Genomic DNA, 16,628 nt, shown 5'->3' on the forward strand with positions numbered 1-16,628 from the left:
TTGCCCGCCATCTCTGGTGAGATGGCAGGAGTGTGCAGGGTGATACTCCTCCAAATGACTGAAACAATTTTAACATCTTACTATTGCTGAAAGCACTGCCCACGTTTTCAGGCAGGGGCTGCTCCTTCCCTTGCACAGACCATGGCCCTATCAGGTCCCTCCATGAGCCAGTTCAGCCCACTAAACTGGCAGAAAAAAATATTTCTTTTTCCTGTTTTTTTCTTTGCTGCATTATTTTTCTGCCAGTGAAATGAATGGAATTGGCTTGCTGAAATTGTGTAAAGGGCCAGCAGTGTGATATAGTGTGATAGTCCAGCTCACTCTAAACCCTTCTGACATCGCTTTCCCCATCATGATCTCTGTGGCTATTGTAGAGTGGATAGGATTTTCAGACGCCTTGGGCAGAACACATGGTTACACCCACTTTGGCCATGTCCCATCTAGTGCAAAAAAACAGGATTCACCTTAGTTGCTGCAAGTTGTGTTGAATTTAGGAGTGTAGGTAACTTCCCACCCCTGCCTGAGTGCTAGCTGTGAATATGGACAAAATTGCACCCTCACCTGATAGCCGGTAATACTTTCCTGTCCCCCTCAGCAACACCAGGGCAACGCATAGCCCTCTCTGTTTTGCTATCAACAAAGGCAACTCAGCAAACAAACAGAAGTTTATTTTTTTTACTTTTAGCCAGATGGATTCACTGATCTAGCTGCAAGGTATTTAGGGCACAAGCAACCAACAAACAAAAGGAGATTCCCTCCTCCTCCCATTTCTTTGGTAAGAAACTGGGTCTCCTGAATGCCCAGGACTTCCCTTCAGTGACTTCTTTTGTTGATGGCAGATTGTGTTTCAATCTGATCTCGCCTTTCTCACAGGCCTACAGACAGCACCACCCACCAGCCCTCGTTTGTCAACCTGTCACGTCTGTGGCCGTGTCAGTGTGCTTTGTCACAATAATCCTGGTGGTCATGCTGAGGCTTTGAAGTTAAAGCATACAAATATTTTTGTCCCTTTCTCTTAAGGAAGCTAGTATTTTAGTCTGTTGTCCTCATCTTTGACATGACGCTGTCAAGATTGATAGATCCATCAATTTGAATTGATCTGTTCAACTCATCCTGCTGGTCACTTCAGGACACTGTACTCACGTGAGCTTTGCTTTTGAAAACCAGTAAAACATACTCCAGAGTGAGGCGACGTGAAATGTCTTTGTTTCAACTCTCAGGGGCTTAGACAAACATTTATTTGAGTTTCAGGTCGCATGGGTTTGCATCCCCTTAAATCTCAGTCCCCACTTCAGCTGAATCCCCAACTTCAAAGCGAAACTTAGATATTCCCTCCTTTCATGTTCAGACTTGGCATTTCATATGGTTTTGACAAAAGAAAGAAAAATAAAAACAAACTTAGAAGAAAAAGCTTGCTGGAGCTCACTGCAACTGAGCCTTCACTCCAGCGATGTAGATAAGATGTCAGGAGATATGATAGCGATAAAGCAAGCTTGAACTCCCTGCTGCTCACATAGCTGGGCACCAGTTGGATGTGGACCTTCTGCACAGCTCCACTGGAAAAGACCTTTCACTTGATTTTAAAAAGAAATAAAATCAGCTTTGCCTGGATTTTGACCCTTTTGCAAGGAAATGTGTTCCCAGCCTTCTTTGCAGCCTCAGTCTGCATTGAACTCCTGCCAGCTCGCCAAGTTCCCAGCATCTTGCTCCCTGCTGATCTCTCTCTCCCTGCAATTGAAGCGTAACATGGAAACTGAAAAGATCCCCGGTTTTCTGAGTGAACATGTCAGTGTGCAGAACTCTTGTCAGCTTCCCTTTTTTTTCAGGAGACAGATGCAGCAGGACTTCAAGGCATGTCTTTGCTCTGTTGACTGCACCGAGTCAATCAAGCACTTGGCCTAGAAGCCTTGAGAGGTCCCTATTTCTGGGATTCCAGCAGCACGTTCCTCCAAGCACAAGGCTGAATGAACCGGTAGAAAATAGGCCAAGGGTTTCAAAAAATCACCTGCAGCAAAGCCCCATCACTGCAAGCAAGAGGGATAAATTCATCCCTGGTGTCCATCTACTCTTTCTTTTCACTGATGGTTTTTTCTTCACCCTCTGACCCTGTCAGAACAGCACTGGGGATCAGTTTGGCCCCATGCTCTGAAATGACTCATGAATGAGCCGGTCTCCCTCCATGTAAATGAGACTTGGCAGGTCTGCGCTAAGTGCTTTAAGATTTTTGAGCCTGGAGGGATTGCAGGGCCCGAGGGAGCGCTAATGGGATGTAATCTAGCTTTGCACTATTGTGCTGTCAGTACAAAGTCTAGCCCAGGCCTCGCGCTAGCTGCTGCTCAGTGGCCTGTATGAAATGAGTTGTTGGTCTGATTCCTGCTGCTGATGAGTGCCTGTCCAAAGCACAAGACCACCCGATGCTGACTGGTATTGCTGGAGGCAGCAGGGATTGAGCAGCATAGAAAATTAACCCTGTTCCTTTCAGGAGATGCTCCATCCCAACTGTTTAATGCAGGGCACCTTTAGCACAACTGTGGTCGGATCTAAAAACTTCACTAAACCTTCAGCAGGTTTGGATCACGCCCTCTGTGGATGAAGATCACTCTGCCCTGCTGATCCTTTATCTTTTCTTTTCTGGTTTGCTTTTCCTCTCATCTGGCTCCAGGGATGCCAGGCTTTGGTCCTACGCTGTTTTTTCATTCGCCCTGTGTAGGGCACACTTCCAGCTGCTGCTGGCTTGGCACGCTGGCCAGGACCACAGCCTCCAGTTGCATTGCCTTCACTCAGCGTTTTAGTGCCTAGTCAAACTGGTAGGACCAGAGTGTGCTCTAATTTGCAGTCTGAGTATGAGTGGAAATAAACTACAGGGCTTCTCGCTGTAACTGTCCTACAAATACAGGAAAACCACTGCTTCGCAGAGCAGAAGGGTAGGATCTGTCTGTGCAGACTTGAGGTTTGTACCTGTCCTAGACATCCGCTGCAAAGACTCAGTATATTGGGTTAGGCAGATACTGGGTTTGATCACTATGGCTGTTCCTGGGGTTATACAAGGTACACATAACCCTACTTATATGTACATACAGCATATATACACCTGCAGGGGATAAATCACCAGGACAGCAGCAGTCTGAAGGCTTGTTACCTCCAAAGATCTGGCGTTGCAGCAAGACAGCGGTTCATGCTCAGGCTCCTTATCAAGACTTCAGTAGCAGGAAATCTCGTTAGATAAAAGCAGTGACTTTCCTCTTCACCTAGAATTAATCTCCCAGAGCTATTTGGAGAGCGCGTTTCACACACCTTGTTTCTCACCAGAAAAGTCAGATCCAAGAAGCTAAAAGAGTGCTCTCCTTCTCCTGAGGCTGATTCTGGGGAGGAGCTGCTGGAAATGAGAAGTGTCTAACTGGTTGTATCATTAGTTTAAGAGGGTCAGTACTGGTTGCCTGGTCTGCTCTGGCGTCTTGGCAAGTAGTTCAGCCTCTGCCCTCAAATGAGTGAGTGCACACACCCTGTTCTTGGGGTTGTTGTGGAAATAAGCTTGTGAGGCATTTGGGTCCCTCTGAATGGTAATGATGGAGCCTATAAATACCCAAGAATATTAAATTATGATAATACTTCTGAGGATGTTTTCAGTAGAAGGCCTTCCCAGTGCTGTCTTCATTTGCAGTCTTAAATTAATCTTAAAAATACAGTGTGCCACAGGGAGACATTTTACTTCCCTTATTATTTCACTGATGTGCAAACAGAGGCAGGGAATCACTAAGAACTTAAGCTTAAGTGTCTTACCCAAAGCCCCACAGCAAATCAGTAACAGAGGTAAGAGCAAAGCTCAGTGTGGTGAGCATTCAGTCGTCAATTCAGCCTTCGTTCTTGTTAAAATAATTTCTGCTTCCTGAGGATGTGAAATAACACTGAAAATCCCATCACAGCAGGCATTCCTTGTAGTCCCATCTCGTGTTAGTTCCAGCGGGAACAGATCACATCCTGGTACATGGACATCAAATCAGCTTCTGATTTGTTAGCGCTGTAATGAACTGTATGACCAGGGCTGAGAGTCTCTTCTGACCTTGAGGAGGTGCAGAGGGAAATGCTCAGGTGAACTGGGGCTTCACCATCCTGTTGAACAAAAGTATTTGTGCGGCTTTGGCACAATGTCCCAACAACTTTATGGGTTCTGGGAAACAGGCATTGCAGGTCAGTAGCCCTGCAAGGCCAGGCTAATTGAAGCTCAGCAGCACAGGGCTTGTGAGATTTGAGCAGTGGGCTGAGCTCCAAGATCCCTACATCCATGACTGAGGAGCTCACATGAGGGTCAGCAAGCAAGAAGCCGAATTTCAGGTTGGAGATGAAATAGTCATCTTTGTGTGCCGTGTTACAAACAGCAAGCTGCTTCCTGGTTGCCAGTTTCCTCCTTGTTAAGCATGGCTCGTTACCTGAAGCGAATTCAAGAACCAATACATAAAACAGAGCTTAGAACATAAGCATTAGTTCAGAAGAGGCAGGAGGAAATTTTCCATGTGAACTGAAGGGCCATCCCCAGCGACTTTGATCAGTGTTCTCCATCCTCTTGTTCATGGTAAGTGCCTGCTAGAGGCTGCCAGGAGAGTGGACTGGAGATAGATGGTGAGCTACTAACAGTGGGGCTTGTATGGCAGAGGCAAGGTAGCCACTGGGACTGAGTGAGCCCAACCCTGCGAGCAGCTGCCCTGCTCATTTCATTGTTCAGTGTTGCAAAGCCCCTAGCCCTGAGCGTCTTCTGCCTTTGTTGGCTCTGTGGGCAGAATCACAACTGAGCTCACTGCTCAACAAAGAGACAGTTCTGGGGTTGTCTCACTTTAACTTTCTGGGCATCTTCTTGTCTCAAATCCTTCCACAACCGATGCAGAAAGATGACATCTTAGGTTGTCAACTCATTCCCTCCTAAGATAGGAGGAGAAGTAGATGAGTGTTGGAGGTCCCTTCCAACTGGAATATTCTATTCTATTCTATTCTATTCTATTCTATTCTATTCTATTCTATTCTATTCTGGGTTTACACAGTATGCATGTTTACTTTCCCCTGGAGGTGCCTAGATTGTTGACATTTAGTGATGTACAGTGGGTGACTCCTTCTCCTAGAGTGGCCGGTTACTGAGCTGGGGATGGCTTTTGTTTCTTACTGGAGTAATGTTGATGCTTTGAAGAGGTCCCTCACAGTAGGAGTGTTGCATGCAACTTGTTAGTCTGGACCATAACCTGAATACGTTTTCCTGCCAGTATATTCTTCCAGCGTCCCATGACAGCCCATTTAAGCCATGTCCTCACTGTGTCTTGATCCAAAGCTCAGATTCAGAAAGGCCCCTCATGGCTTCCTTTAGATGCTAAAGACGGTCTTCAGCCTTTGGGCTTTGCAGTTTATGATGTTGGCATTTCTGAAGGGTTTGGTTTCTCATTGTATATGGTAATTCAGTGAGTCCGTATGTAGTTTGTTTAAGAGGGAAAAATGTCCATGGCAAAGCAGAGAAAATAATAAAGAGGAAACAATGCCAGAATTGCACCCACTTAAGAATGTAAAAAGTGCAGCAGTGAATACCGTGCCAGATTGTTTCTATTCTTGTAAAATAATACAAGTTTGCTGTGGAGGCCTGTTTCCTGCCACAGCAAAAGGACTTTTCCTTCTCTGAGCTTTAAAGAAGTGCTGGGTCATTACTAACTCCTGTGTCCATGCACAGTCCAAGATTCATGCTGCAAGAAGCCTGAGTGAGATTGCGATTGACCTGACGGAAACTGGAACGCTCAAGACCTCAAAGCTGGCCAACATGGGGAGTAAAGGCAAAATTATCAGCGGCAGCAGTGGGAGTCTTCTGTCATCAGGTAGGTCATCCTTTATCCTGTAATCGGAGAGAATATGGTGGGAAGGGCCATGGCCATGGTATAATGGGGAGCAGCCAGAAGCTGCAGTGCAGAAATGAAAGTCACTTCCCTTTAGCCTTTCTGTCTGTCCTGGTGTCAGTCCATCTCTCAGCACGTTGCCCCACAAACAGCACAGGCAGCAGCTTCCCCCTCTCTCATTACCGCTGCTCGTTTCCTCTTTGGCCCCAGGATGTCATCTCCAACCTCTCGTGCTCCAGCTGAGACCTGGTCTCTCTTCACAGCTTCTGCCATAATCACCCCTTAGCACCCAGCTCATCCCTAGGTTTAGAGCATGTAACTGTATGAGGAAGATGTAACCTGTGAAAGAAACCCAAGAGAAGTTGATACAGAGGAGAGCTAAAACATAAGAAGAGAGAGACCAGAGAGGGAGAGTCAGGAGTTTGTCTGTATTTCTTTGATACTCTTCTGTCAGTCTGAACAGGGCAAGCTGCGTGTAAAGCAGTGCTAAATGTCACTCCAGGAGCGAAGCAAGGATTCATAGTTTTCAAAGAGCTTGAAGCTGCTCAGGTGAGAAGCTCTTCAGGAGGGCAAGGTTGCTGGTATCACTATAATTAACAGTTCCAGTCAATTAAATGTCCTTTGTTAAGCATCACATCAAGTTATCAAAACCGATTGTGTTGAGATGTGTAAGACCAGAGAATAACCTTCTCATGCTTGACAAGGGAAGAGTCCATCTAAGAACGCAAATGCTTTAAAACAACCCACACTGGTGTAGTAGATCAGCTTTGCATCACTGTATCTTTCATGTCTCTTAAAAGCCACACTTTCCTGCTTGGAAAAGGTCCAGCAAGGGGTTAAAATTTGCAATGCTTACAGAGCTCCAGAGCAGCCTGCTGTGCAATTCCTTGCCTTGCCTGCAAACAGAGATGCCTTTCTGTTCCCTGGGTCTTCCTGATGCAGTGTACAATCCACCGTCTGTGCCTCCCATCGCTTAGGGAGTTGCAGTAGCTGAAGAGCTCCCGGACTGGTGTCGGGTTGTTGGAGCTCTTTATTTGTTTGGCATTTTTTCCAGCTCTCCTGCTGGAAAGTAAATAATGTTAAGTACCCCAAGGAAGTTCTTAAGGTCTTTCCAAGATCTCAGCCTCCTGGGCACCATTCCCAAGTTTTTGAGAGCTGTTTTGTAGTAATCCTGTTTTCATGTTAATACATTGACTTTTCATCTTCCTGGAAAAAAAACGTGTGGGTCTGCTTCTACTCTCACACCAGGAGAAAGCAGTAGCCAGGTGAAAGCCAGCAGAAAGTCAGGCCCAGAAAAGCTTTTCTAGGGCCAGCACCTGTCAGGGTTATGTGGATGGAAATCCCAAACTGGGAGCTGCCCATGCTTTTATTTCCATATTTTTTTGCTCCCTGCTCAATTCCCTTCTGGCTGAGTGTGAGGTTTGCAGACTCAGCAGAATTGCACTAGTGACTAGACCCATGCAGTGTTCATCGACCAGGTGAGTCATTTCTTCAGTCCTGGGTAGGTGGATCTGTCTACCTGGACACCTACGTAGGACTGTGAACCTCTGTTTCAGTTGAGGTGCTGCTGTTGGACTAGGTGAGCATGACTCCCTCCAGGTTCCTGTGCTCAGATCTGCTTTTTAGGTCCTACCAGCTGTGAGTACAGGGCTCTCCCCAAAATGTTAAGGAGATCTGTGGGGTTTGCTGCTGCTGTGTGCCTTCCAGCAGCTACAAGGAAGTATAGAGAGAAGACGTCTGGCAGAGGAGGACAGATACCAGGAATTGGTTCCACATAGTCACCCACACCCCTCTGCTCCAAGAGACCCTTCCCTCAAGCCTGGCTGGCAGAGGTGACCCAGCCCTGTCCCACTGGACAGGAGGGGGCATTGGCTGCCTGTTCTGCTGGGCAGTCACTGGCTGCGTCCCAGCCTTTGTGTTTCCTCCCATTGTGCCAAAGATTATAGACATACAATCACAACAATGATGGGTTATCGCTGTACAGCCTGTGTGCTGGAGAGAATAAGTGTAAATGATTAAGTGGCCACAGTGGATTTCCAGGCTATAAATACCCCGAGTGACTCGAAATCACAAGGAGAGGACTCAATCTCTGTTTGCTCCCCCTTCCCTACTGTTCTCAGTTCTTTTTTCCTGGAAATTACTTGTAGCCGTTTCCTCTCTCCGTCTCACTCCTCCTCACCGAAGGGACTGTCACCACCACGAACAAGGAGCATGCCAAAGCTGGCATATCTCCCCTGGGTGTGCAGCAAGACTGCAAGGAAATATTTGTTGTTGCTTCCAGCTGTCACACTGTCTGACGAAGATCCTGCTGTGCAGTGTGAGGCAGTCGCTGCCCCACATCACGTACAGTCTGGGGACACAGCAGAGGGGAGGTGGAGTCTTAACACTGGCACAGTGATTTCCCCATGGTCACAGTAATGCAGGGCCAAAGCCTAAGCTCCTCCATGTTTCCCAAGCCCTAGATCTCAGTCTGCAGGTTTGTGAGTTTGATACCTGGCACTCCCAAGTCCCCTCCTGACAATCTCACTCTTTAACTTTTGTCCTCATTTTGGCTCTGAAGGGGCCCCCCAGAACAGTGGGCTGCTGCGATTTAATTCAGTGATTTTCTGTTCAGGAACTCTGAGCCATCCCTGGGCATCTGGGACAAGATTTTCCCATGAATAAAAGCTCTGTTTTCACACTCGCATGAACCCTAATCAAAGCCAGCAGAGATAATTATCGGAACGAAATCAAGTTAGGCCTAAGGTGGATTTTTCCTTTGGAGCAGTCTGTGCCCTAAGAGCTCTGCAGGACTCCTAGCTAGTGAGGAGCCCTGTTATTGCTAGGTTATTTTTGGACTGAACCCCAGACCGCCTTCATCTCAGTGGGCAGAGGAGAGACCACAGAGGAGCACCTCTGCTTTAGCTCTGTAGACATGTTTGAGGAGCCTCCAGCCCCCTAAGCCCTGTTCCATCATCAGCCATGGAGGTTTTCTGTGCAGGGGCCTGTTTATGTTTGAAAATGCCACGACCAGCCAGCCCGTTCCATGGGCCCCACTGCTCCATCTGGCAGAGCTGTATCCCAGCTGGACTGCCCTGGTGGGTGTCAGAGCAGATAAACAGCACCCACACAGCCTCCGGCACGGCCCGCGAGCATGAGGACTCGTGAAGACGAGTCACCCACAGGATATCTGAGTGCATCCTGTGGGGAGCAGCTCCAGCTGGGCTCCCGCACGCTGCGGAGGATATCCTATTTGTCTGGCAGAGACAAGAGATAGCAGCTGTCTGAGGTTGCTGGCTGTTGTGCACTGACATCCTGGCGCGGTGAGTCAGCCCAGGCTCTGGCACGGAGCAAGCCTGGGGGGACCTCCCCTCCCTGCTCGGGGGGACAGCCTTCCACGGGGACCTCGAGCGAACGCCAGCGAGCTGGAGCCAGCAGCCGGATGTAGCGTGAAGGGTTTGCCATATTTAGATGTGTTTTTCCTGGAGCAGGACACTCACAAAACGAGAAAAAGAAGAGATGTCTGGATGCTCTTGCCTCACTGCTGCTCAGCTACCTTGTTGCATCTCCTTTCCCCTCACAGATGCTAACACCAAGCCTTGGCTCCCTTTGCTCTTCAGCATCCTATCTATCCTCCCTGCTTATTTTCATCTTTCTCATTTATCCTTTTTCCAAGCTGACTCCACTCCGCTAAAATAGGTGGAAGAAATGGGGACAAACAGTGAGTCACTGGTAGAGCTTTCCTCTTCAAAACTCTGTGTGACATTGCTGGCCTTGTCTCTTTGACAAGCTTTAAAACAAAGCTTGTCTTGGAGCCAACACCTGGTAGCCAGGAGTCCCTGCAGATCTGCACAGGCACAGCATGCCACCTTGGTCAGATCCTTTTGGGGTGGGACTGACTTACTTCATGTCCCCATCAACATGTCAGACCTCCCTGACCTCACCAGTATTGGAGTGATCAGAAACCAGCCCATTAGCACTGGTGGAGAAGCTCAGCTATGAATTCTGCTGGAGGAGTGAGTTGGGCAGGGAGGACCATGTTGTCTCCCTGTATTTCACAGCTCATGTTCTCCTGAATGTGATTGGGTGGAGAAATCACCCAAAGAGACCAAGTGGGGATCAGAAGATGAGTGGTGTATCCACAAACTAAAAGGGTATTAAGTGGATGATCAGGTCACCAAGGCCTGTGTCCCATCCCATATGCTAAGAGGAAAGGGCATGTACGATTTCCTTGGCTTTGAAATTAACCCGGCAGCATCAATTATAAAAACAGCCCCCAATTCAGCAGGTTCCTGGTGCTCACCAAAGAGAAGGCCCTGGGCTCGCTACCCGGTATCTTTTCATGAGCCTTTTTCTTTTAGGGACATGAAATGGTTCTGCAGAAATGTATGTTAAAAAGCAGAGTTTGGTAAATCTTTGTACAGCAAATGGGAAAGAGGCTGAAGAATAACTTTCACAGAAAGGTTCAAAAGCCATACAGGGAAATTACGTATTTCAGCAGCATTTCTCTTGTTTACTGCATTAGGAATTATCCCTAATTGTGGGAGATAAAATACCTGAGAAAGCCTCCCAGTCAACCACTTCTTTTGCAGCAGGAGTCTCTTGTGTTATGACTGACCTTTCAGGACTGATTCTTCTCTGTTGATGATTCCCTTTGGAAGGCACTGGGTAGCCCTGACTCAGTGAGCATCATATTTAATAAGGCTGATTTAAGGTAGTGTCTGCTTGATTGGTTTGGTTTGTGCAGGTCTTTGATTATTTCTTTGGTTGTTTTTATGGTCTTTTGATTTGTTCTGACATTTTTGGGTCAATTGCCACTGGGTTTAGAAGCAGGTCTGTGGTCACGGCCTTGCTCAAGGCTGGATTAATACATATTTATAAATAAAGAGCCTCTAATGGAAGCTGTGGGCACCCCAGCACTACAAACCACTGTTCTCTGCTCCTTTACAAGCTTCTCACATGGGTGTAATTCTCTTGACTGATCAAGTTCCCATTTGCTTTTCACCTGCGAGAACAAGCAGAGAATCCAACCCATAAAAATCTAATAATACACCCCAAAATAGTTCAGCTTTTAAATAAAATTTAAAAAGCCAGCTAGAACAGAACAGTTCCTGAAGGAGAAACTTCAGGAAGGTCTGAAGAAATCAGTCAGTCCTGCAGTATGCCCAAGGGATCATCCAAGTCAGGTATGGTCAAGCTAAAAACATTCAGCATCACAAGCCGTGAACTGAGTGTCCTGTCCCCTGGTCTTTGAACCCTCGCTCTGCTAGAAGAGTTGTGATACAAAGGCACACTCAGAAAAGGTTAATTTGAACTGGTTCATTAGTGCCAAGGAGTGGCTGACGTTGGTTTCGGCATTAATCCCATTGCTTAATTCTCCAGTTCCTTTGCTTTCTGGGAAAGGGGGGTGAAAAAGATGGCAAAATGTGCACCTGGTCCTCACCCAGGGTAAGCGTACCTGGAGCAGATGCCGTGGACTGTCTATGTTTGATTTGGGTCCGGACCAGCTCAGCCAGAAGCCGTTCATTTCCTTTCTTGTCAGCGCACCCCGAATCAGCGCAGGCGTCTGGCCAGGGTTTAGGCTATTCATATGCTTTTAAATGTTTCAGCATCTAATGTAGCTGCTGTGGCAACCCGCAGTACAAAAACGAATAGCTTTTAAAAATAAATCCAAGGCTGGTGTGGAGGTAGGGAGCAGAGAAAGGAAGGAAAGGGGAAGAGCAGTTGAAAGGAAAACGTAGGTCATTAAAGTCGTCCTAAAAGAAAAAAAAAAGGGGTTTGAAACATCTGCTGGAATCATGAGCAGCTTTTTACCGCTACTCAGCAGTTTGTTGGCAATTCAGTGAAGAAATTCAGCAGTTCAGCTTTCGCTAGTAACTGCTCACCAGGGTTACCATTAAGAATTACTAAATGCTAGAGAAGGCTTTCCCTGCCAGTGCAAATACAAAACTCCTCTAGAAGATCCCATCAAGTTCCTGCAGCACAGATGTGTTTGCAGGATTGAGTTTTGTTGCTCTGAGGGCAAACCCAAATGAAACGAGGGTGACTTCAGCAGCCAACCAAACAGCCTATCATGAGGTTGTCCTTTATCTGATGATGCTTAACCTGGCTGACCTTTAGAGAGCCTTCTTTTCACCTCCCCCACTCCAGGACAGCCCATTAAAAGGTGTAACAAAACGGGCTGGCGTTTTGCAGAATAAATGCCAGCTGTCTTCCTGTATGAAAACTGCAGAAAATAGTGGTGGAAGAGATCTGTGAGATTCTCTGCTCCCCCTGGGCCAATGAAGAGCTGTTTCATGGCATGGGTTGCCACGATCCTCTTTCAGTTTAGCTTTAACGATCTGCTGGAATAGTAGCAATGAAAGATGAAGCTGAAAGCACAAATTTCACTCTGTTCTGCTGCCAAAACAAAGAGTTGTTCCCAGGTTCCTTCCAGAGCTCTGTGAAATGGCAGCAACGTTTTCAGCCTCCTGGGGCTGAGTGTCTTCACTGTACACTTGGAGGCCAAGCTGCCACCCCCAGAAGAAGAACCCCCTCACCCCCACCCTACAGTGGACAGAAAACTCCATGAAGCGTCCTGTCATACCTGACTCCTGCAGATAATAAAGGTCTGCTTTCTCTGTGCCATTGCTCCAGAGGGGCAGGGGAGCCCCCAGAGTCACACTGGGACAGTGGGTGCTGAGACCACTGAGGAACTCCTGAGAGGTAGGAGAAGCCCCCTTGAAAGCATTGCTGAGTCAAAGGCTTCTTGGCAGGCGTAAACCTACAGTGAACTAAATGCCCCACAGAAGTCCCTACAAAGCACTGGGCACAATCCAGCTGGTGGATTGTGTTTGGTTCCATTTTAGGTGGGTTAAACCATCCCACTGCCAGTCCAAAAGAGTGTGGGTCTCACGGGGTCCTGTGTCGTATCTGCCACCCCATGGAAGACATCTCAGCTACCTTAGATCACCTAAGCACTTCCATTGAGCCAACAGCAACCCCTTAGCCACAACAGCCCTGTCGGTTCACCCAGATCACTCCCCCTATGGAGTTTATTAAAAAGGGATCAGGCATAGACGTAGGCTGAGCTCCAGAACTTGGGGGATGTGGGGGAGGCAGAGCTTTAGCGTGTGTGGGGCTGTAGCTCTCAGTGTCACCTGCAGAAAGGCATGAGACACTACCATTGAATCCACCAGAACTCAGTTTTCTGTAAACCTGAGGTGGATGCTTTGAACCACAGCTGTATCTGAGCAACAGCCAGTGATACGAATGAAAAGCATGTGGAGATGGCATTTGCTGCTTCTTGAGCTTGCCTTTCACCTCACAATATGGCCATCACCTCCATACTCTGTGATGAAAGGATGCACTCGGCTTACGCGAACAAGGGGATCGGAGCGAAGTAGTGGCTTCACAATAAACTCATCCCTGAGCGTTATCCCTGAGGTGTGTTAAAGAGGGCAAATGCTAAGCCCCTCCTGAAAAATCAGCTGCTCAAGTTGGGGACCCAAAAGTGGAGTAGTTGCCCCTACTTTGAGATGCTTTATCTTGGATAGCAATTGATGTACCATCCCAAACCAAAGTAAAATCAGAAACCCCATCGATAAGTTCCCCTAAAGAGCTGGCGTTAGAAATGCTGTCGTGACATCTGAGCAACAAAGTCTGACTTGATGCATGGACTTACTTCAGTGGAAGTTGCTGGGTAACTGCCATTTGAAAGGTCAAGCCATTCAGTTTAAATATTTTGACCTACGTCTTCACAAGAAACAGCTACTCTCCCAGAAGGACCTACGGGTTGTTGTTGTTTTGGTGTGTTTTACAGGAATCTTGCTAGGTAATTTTGTTCCATTACATTTTTTCATAAAACAGACACTGTAAGTGGATTGAATGAAATGTTTGCTACCAGGATAATTGCAGTTCTTAAGTAGGCTGTATTGTCAAATGGTTTCTCCTAGGCTTAATTTCCCAAAGATGCATCCCCAGGGCTTTGTAAACTGTACGGTTATTTGCCATTGGGAGCTATCGTGGGAATGATATATCTTTTTTTTCTGGGATCTTTACATGAATAATTTTGTTGCTTTTATTTTTCTGGATAATGATTACAAATGTCTTTGTGTGCCCCACTGTCCAATCTCTGTTAGCTTAAACATTAAGAATTTGCCGTAAACAAACACCACTGGGTAACACCTGCTTCATGTCATAGTCTGATTTCTTTCTGGAAGGCCTGCATCCAGGCTTTGGTAAAATTACAAGCAGTCCAGATGTGTATTCTGCTGTCAGCTGGCCTAATGAAATCATTGTTTATTGATAGGTTCCCAAGAGTCGGATAGTTCTCAGTCTGCCAAGAAAGACATGCTAGCCGCACTGAAATCCAGGCAAGAAGCTTTGGAAGAGACACTGCGCCAACGCTTGGAAGAACTAAAGAAACTGTGTCTCCGAGAAGCGGTACGCAATGGACGTTAGATAACCTGTAACACTTTGTTGCTTGCATTGTTATAGCATACTCCTTGTTTGGAGGTGATGTGGAGTCAGGAGAAGAGATTCCTTCCATAGTCACCTTTTGCAAAGCCCATTGTGTAAAGGCCTCAGAAAGGTCTAGCTGTTTTGGCTCCAGGTTGCAATGTCACGGGACATTTTCCCCTCAGAGAAGGGGACCCCATGTCAGCTGGGTACCCAGTTGGCTTGGGGCTAGGAGGGTGCTTAGCATCCATGTCTGCTGTTTGAAATTGTGTTTATGATGCATTCAGCCAGGCTTCTTACAGACTTTGTGGGAATATGCAGCTACCTCAATAGGATATGAAGGCTGTCCTGTGTACTGATAATCACTTCTCAAATGCTTTTGAATTCATTAGCAACAAAAACCCCAGGCTGATACACTTTCTTCTTGGAGTAGGCCAGACCTTAGGTGCTTTTCTTCTCCCAGCACGTTCTTACAGCACCCAAGGTCTCATCTGCTCCACGCAGACTCCCTTTATCCAGTAAGGTGTGGCACTGCTGGAGAGGAATGGCAGTGTGGTGGCAAACCTTGTGAAGAGGAACCACTGTGGTCATCCCAGGACATGCAGGGCAGCTCAGGAACTCATAACCTACCCACTCACCTGCCTATTCATTCTTTAGAGATCGATTTAATGTTTGGGGAAGTCACAACCCTGCTGCAGATGCGTGTGGAGGTTAGCAGCAGCATACACTTGGGTCATTCAGCAATCATCCTTTGTTTACCAAGCCTGAAAATCTGAATTTAACAACAAATTGTGATATGTGACATGACAGGAAGCTGACTGCAGACAGTGGGAGATCTTCCAATTGTTGTATAATATTTGATTCGTATCTCACCTTTGACAAAAATAGGGGAAATAGGTCACTGATTCAGCTGTCATTGCATTTTGTTTCAGTTAGTCTATAGTTTTAACGCCAACAAGAATAAGTTCTGGAAAACACCTCTTAACAGAGAAAGTCAGCAGAAATCTCTTCAGCCCCAGTTGTCATCAATTACTCCATACGAGCAATCCTTTCCCACCTGGGAAGTCCTGGCTGACTTCAGCAAATGACCTCTGCTGATAAAGGTCGCAGGACCAGATCCAGTTTCCTGAGTCCGTTGAGCACAGAGCTGACATCATCTGCAGCAAGCAGCCATGAGCTCTTCAGGGGCTGACGGACAAGGTCTGGAGGGCTCTACTTACACTGGAGGAATTTACCACCCTACCCTAACACTGCCTGACTGCTGATGACTAATGCCCAGCAGCATGGATACAGAGGAAGATGTGCCTTTGCCACAGTTGCGGGAGCTCACAGCCCAGTGCCTTCCCTTTACCTCCAGCCCCTCTTGCGCTGCAGCCTCAGGCACTTTGTGAGCAACTGGGATGCAGGGAAAAGCTCCAATATCAGCCTTCCAATATCTGAAGGGAGCCTACAGGAGAGCCGGAGAGGGACTCTTTGTCAGGAAATGTAGTGACAGGACAAGGGGTAATGGTTTTAAATTGGAAGAGGGGAGATTTAGATTAGATATTAGGAGGAAATTCTTTTCTGTAAGGGTAGTGAAGCACTGAAACAGGTTGCCCAGGGAAGTTGTGGATGCCCCATCCCTGGAAGTGTTGAAGGCCAGGCTGGATGGGGGTTTGAGCAACCTGCTCTAGTGGAGGTGTCCCTGCCCATGGCAGGGGGGTTGGAACTAGATGATCTTTAAGGTCCCTTCCAACTCTAACCGTTCTATGATTCTATGATTCCTACTGGGGCACGGAGCCAGTAGTAAGGAGCAATATCTCCTTAACGTGCTGCAGCAAGGCTGCCCAGAGCCCATCTGTCAACACCTTAAGAGCGGTAGAAAGCGTTCGTGCTTTCTGTAGATGATCCGTGAGAGGCAGTTGACGGGCACTTGGAACCTGACCCCGTCTTGCAACCTTACAGCTCATCCATCAGCAGCCTGCAGTTGGAAGTATTTCCTCTCATGCTGTCCTTCATCCTTTCTGTTTTGGCATGGGATTGGCCAAAACAGAGGGAGAAGGCAAAGCAGGAGATAAAAAGGGGTTAAAACTGGGGGCATAATCAAATAAGCATGGCCAGAGCCATTCATAACAGTGGCATCAGGTTACTTCGGGCCATCACTACTCCAGTTACTTATTAATTTAGATTACCTTTCAGGACCATGCCTGTGAATACTTTTTAGCTTATGGAGGCAGCATGGTAGCCCACATTAATTTTGTTCTGCTCCAATCTTGGGCATTTTACAGAAGACATTAACTCTTTCCCCACCGCCCTGCTTCATATTAAGTTAGGGGTTATAAAGAAAATATCCTTGTTTTCCCTCGG

General features: G+C 47.1%; 1 protein-coding gene across 1 annotated transcript in view; it reads left to right on the plus strand.

Annotated features, from left to right (window-relative positions):
* The window catches only part of FRMD4A (FERM domain containing 4A), a 213,325-nt gene that overhangs the window by 182,146 nt on the left and 14,551 nt on the right, over positions 1-16,628 (plus strand). The window contains exons 14-15 of the mRNA XM_074161740.1: positions 5,705-5,846; positions 14,134-14,267. Of these exons, the coding sequence (XP_074017841.1) occupies positions 5,705-5,846; positions 14,134-14,267 (276 nt within the window). The remainder of the gene's footprint in view (positions 1-5,704; positions 5,847-14,133; positions 14,268-16,628) is intronic.

Source organism: Numenius arquata, chromosome 2, assembly GCF_964106895.1.
Source record: "Numenius arquata chromosome 2, bNumArq3.hap1.1, whole genome shotgun sequence".
Classification (NCBI taxonomy): Eukaryota; Metazoa; Chordata; class Aves; order Charadriiformes; family Scolopacidae; genus Numenius; species Numenius arquata.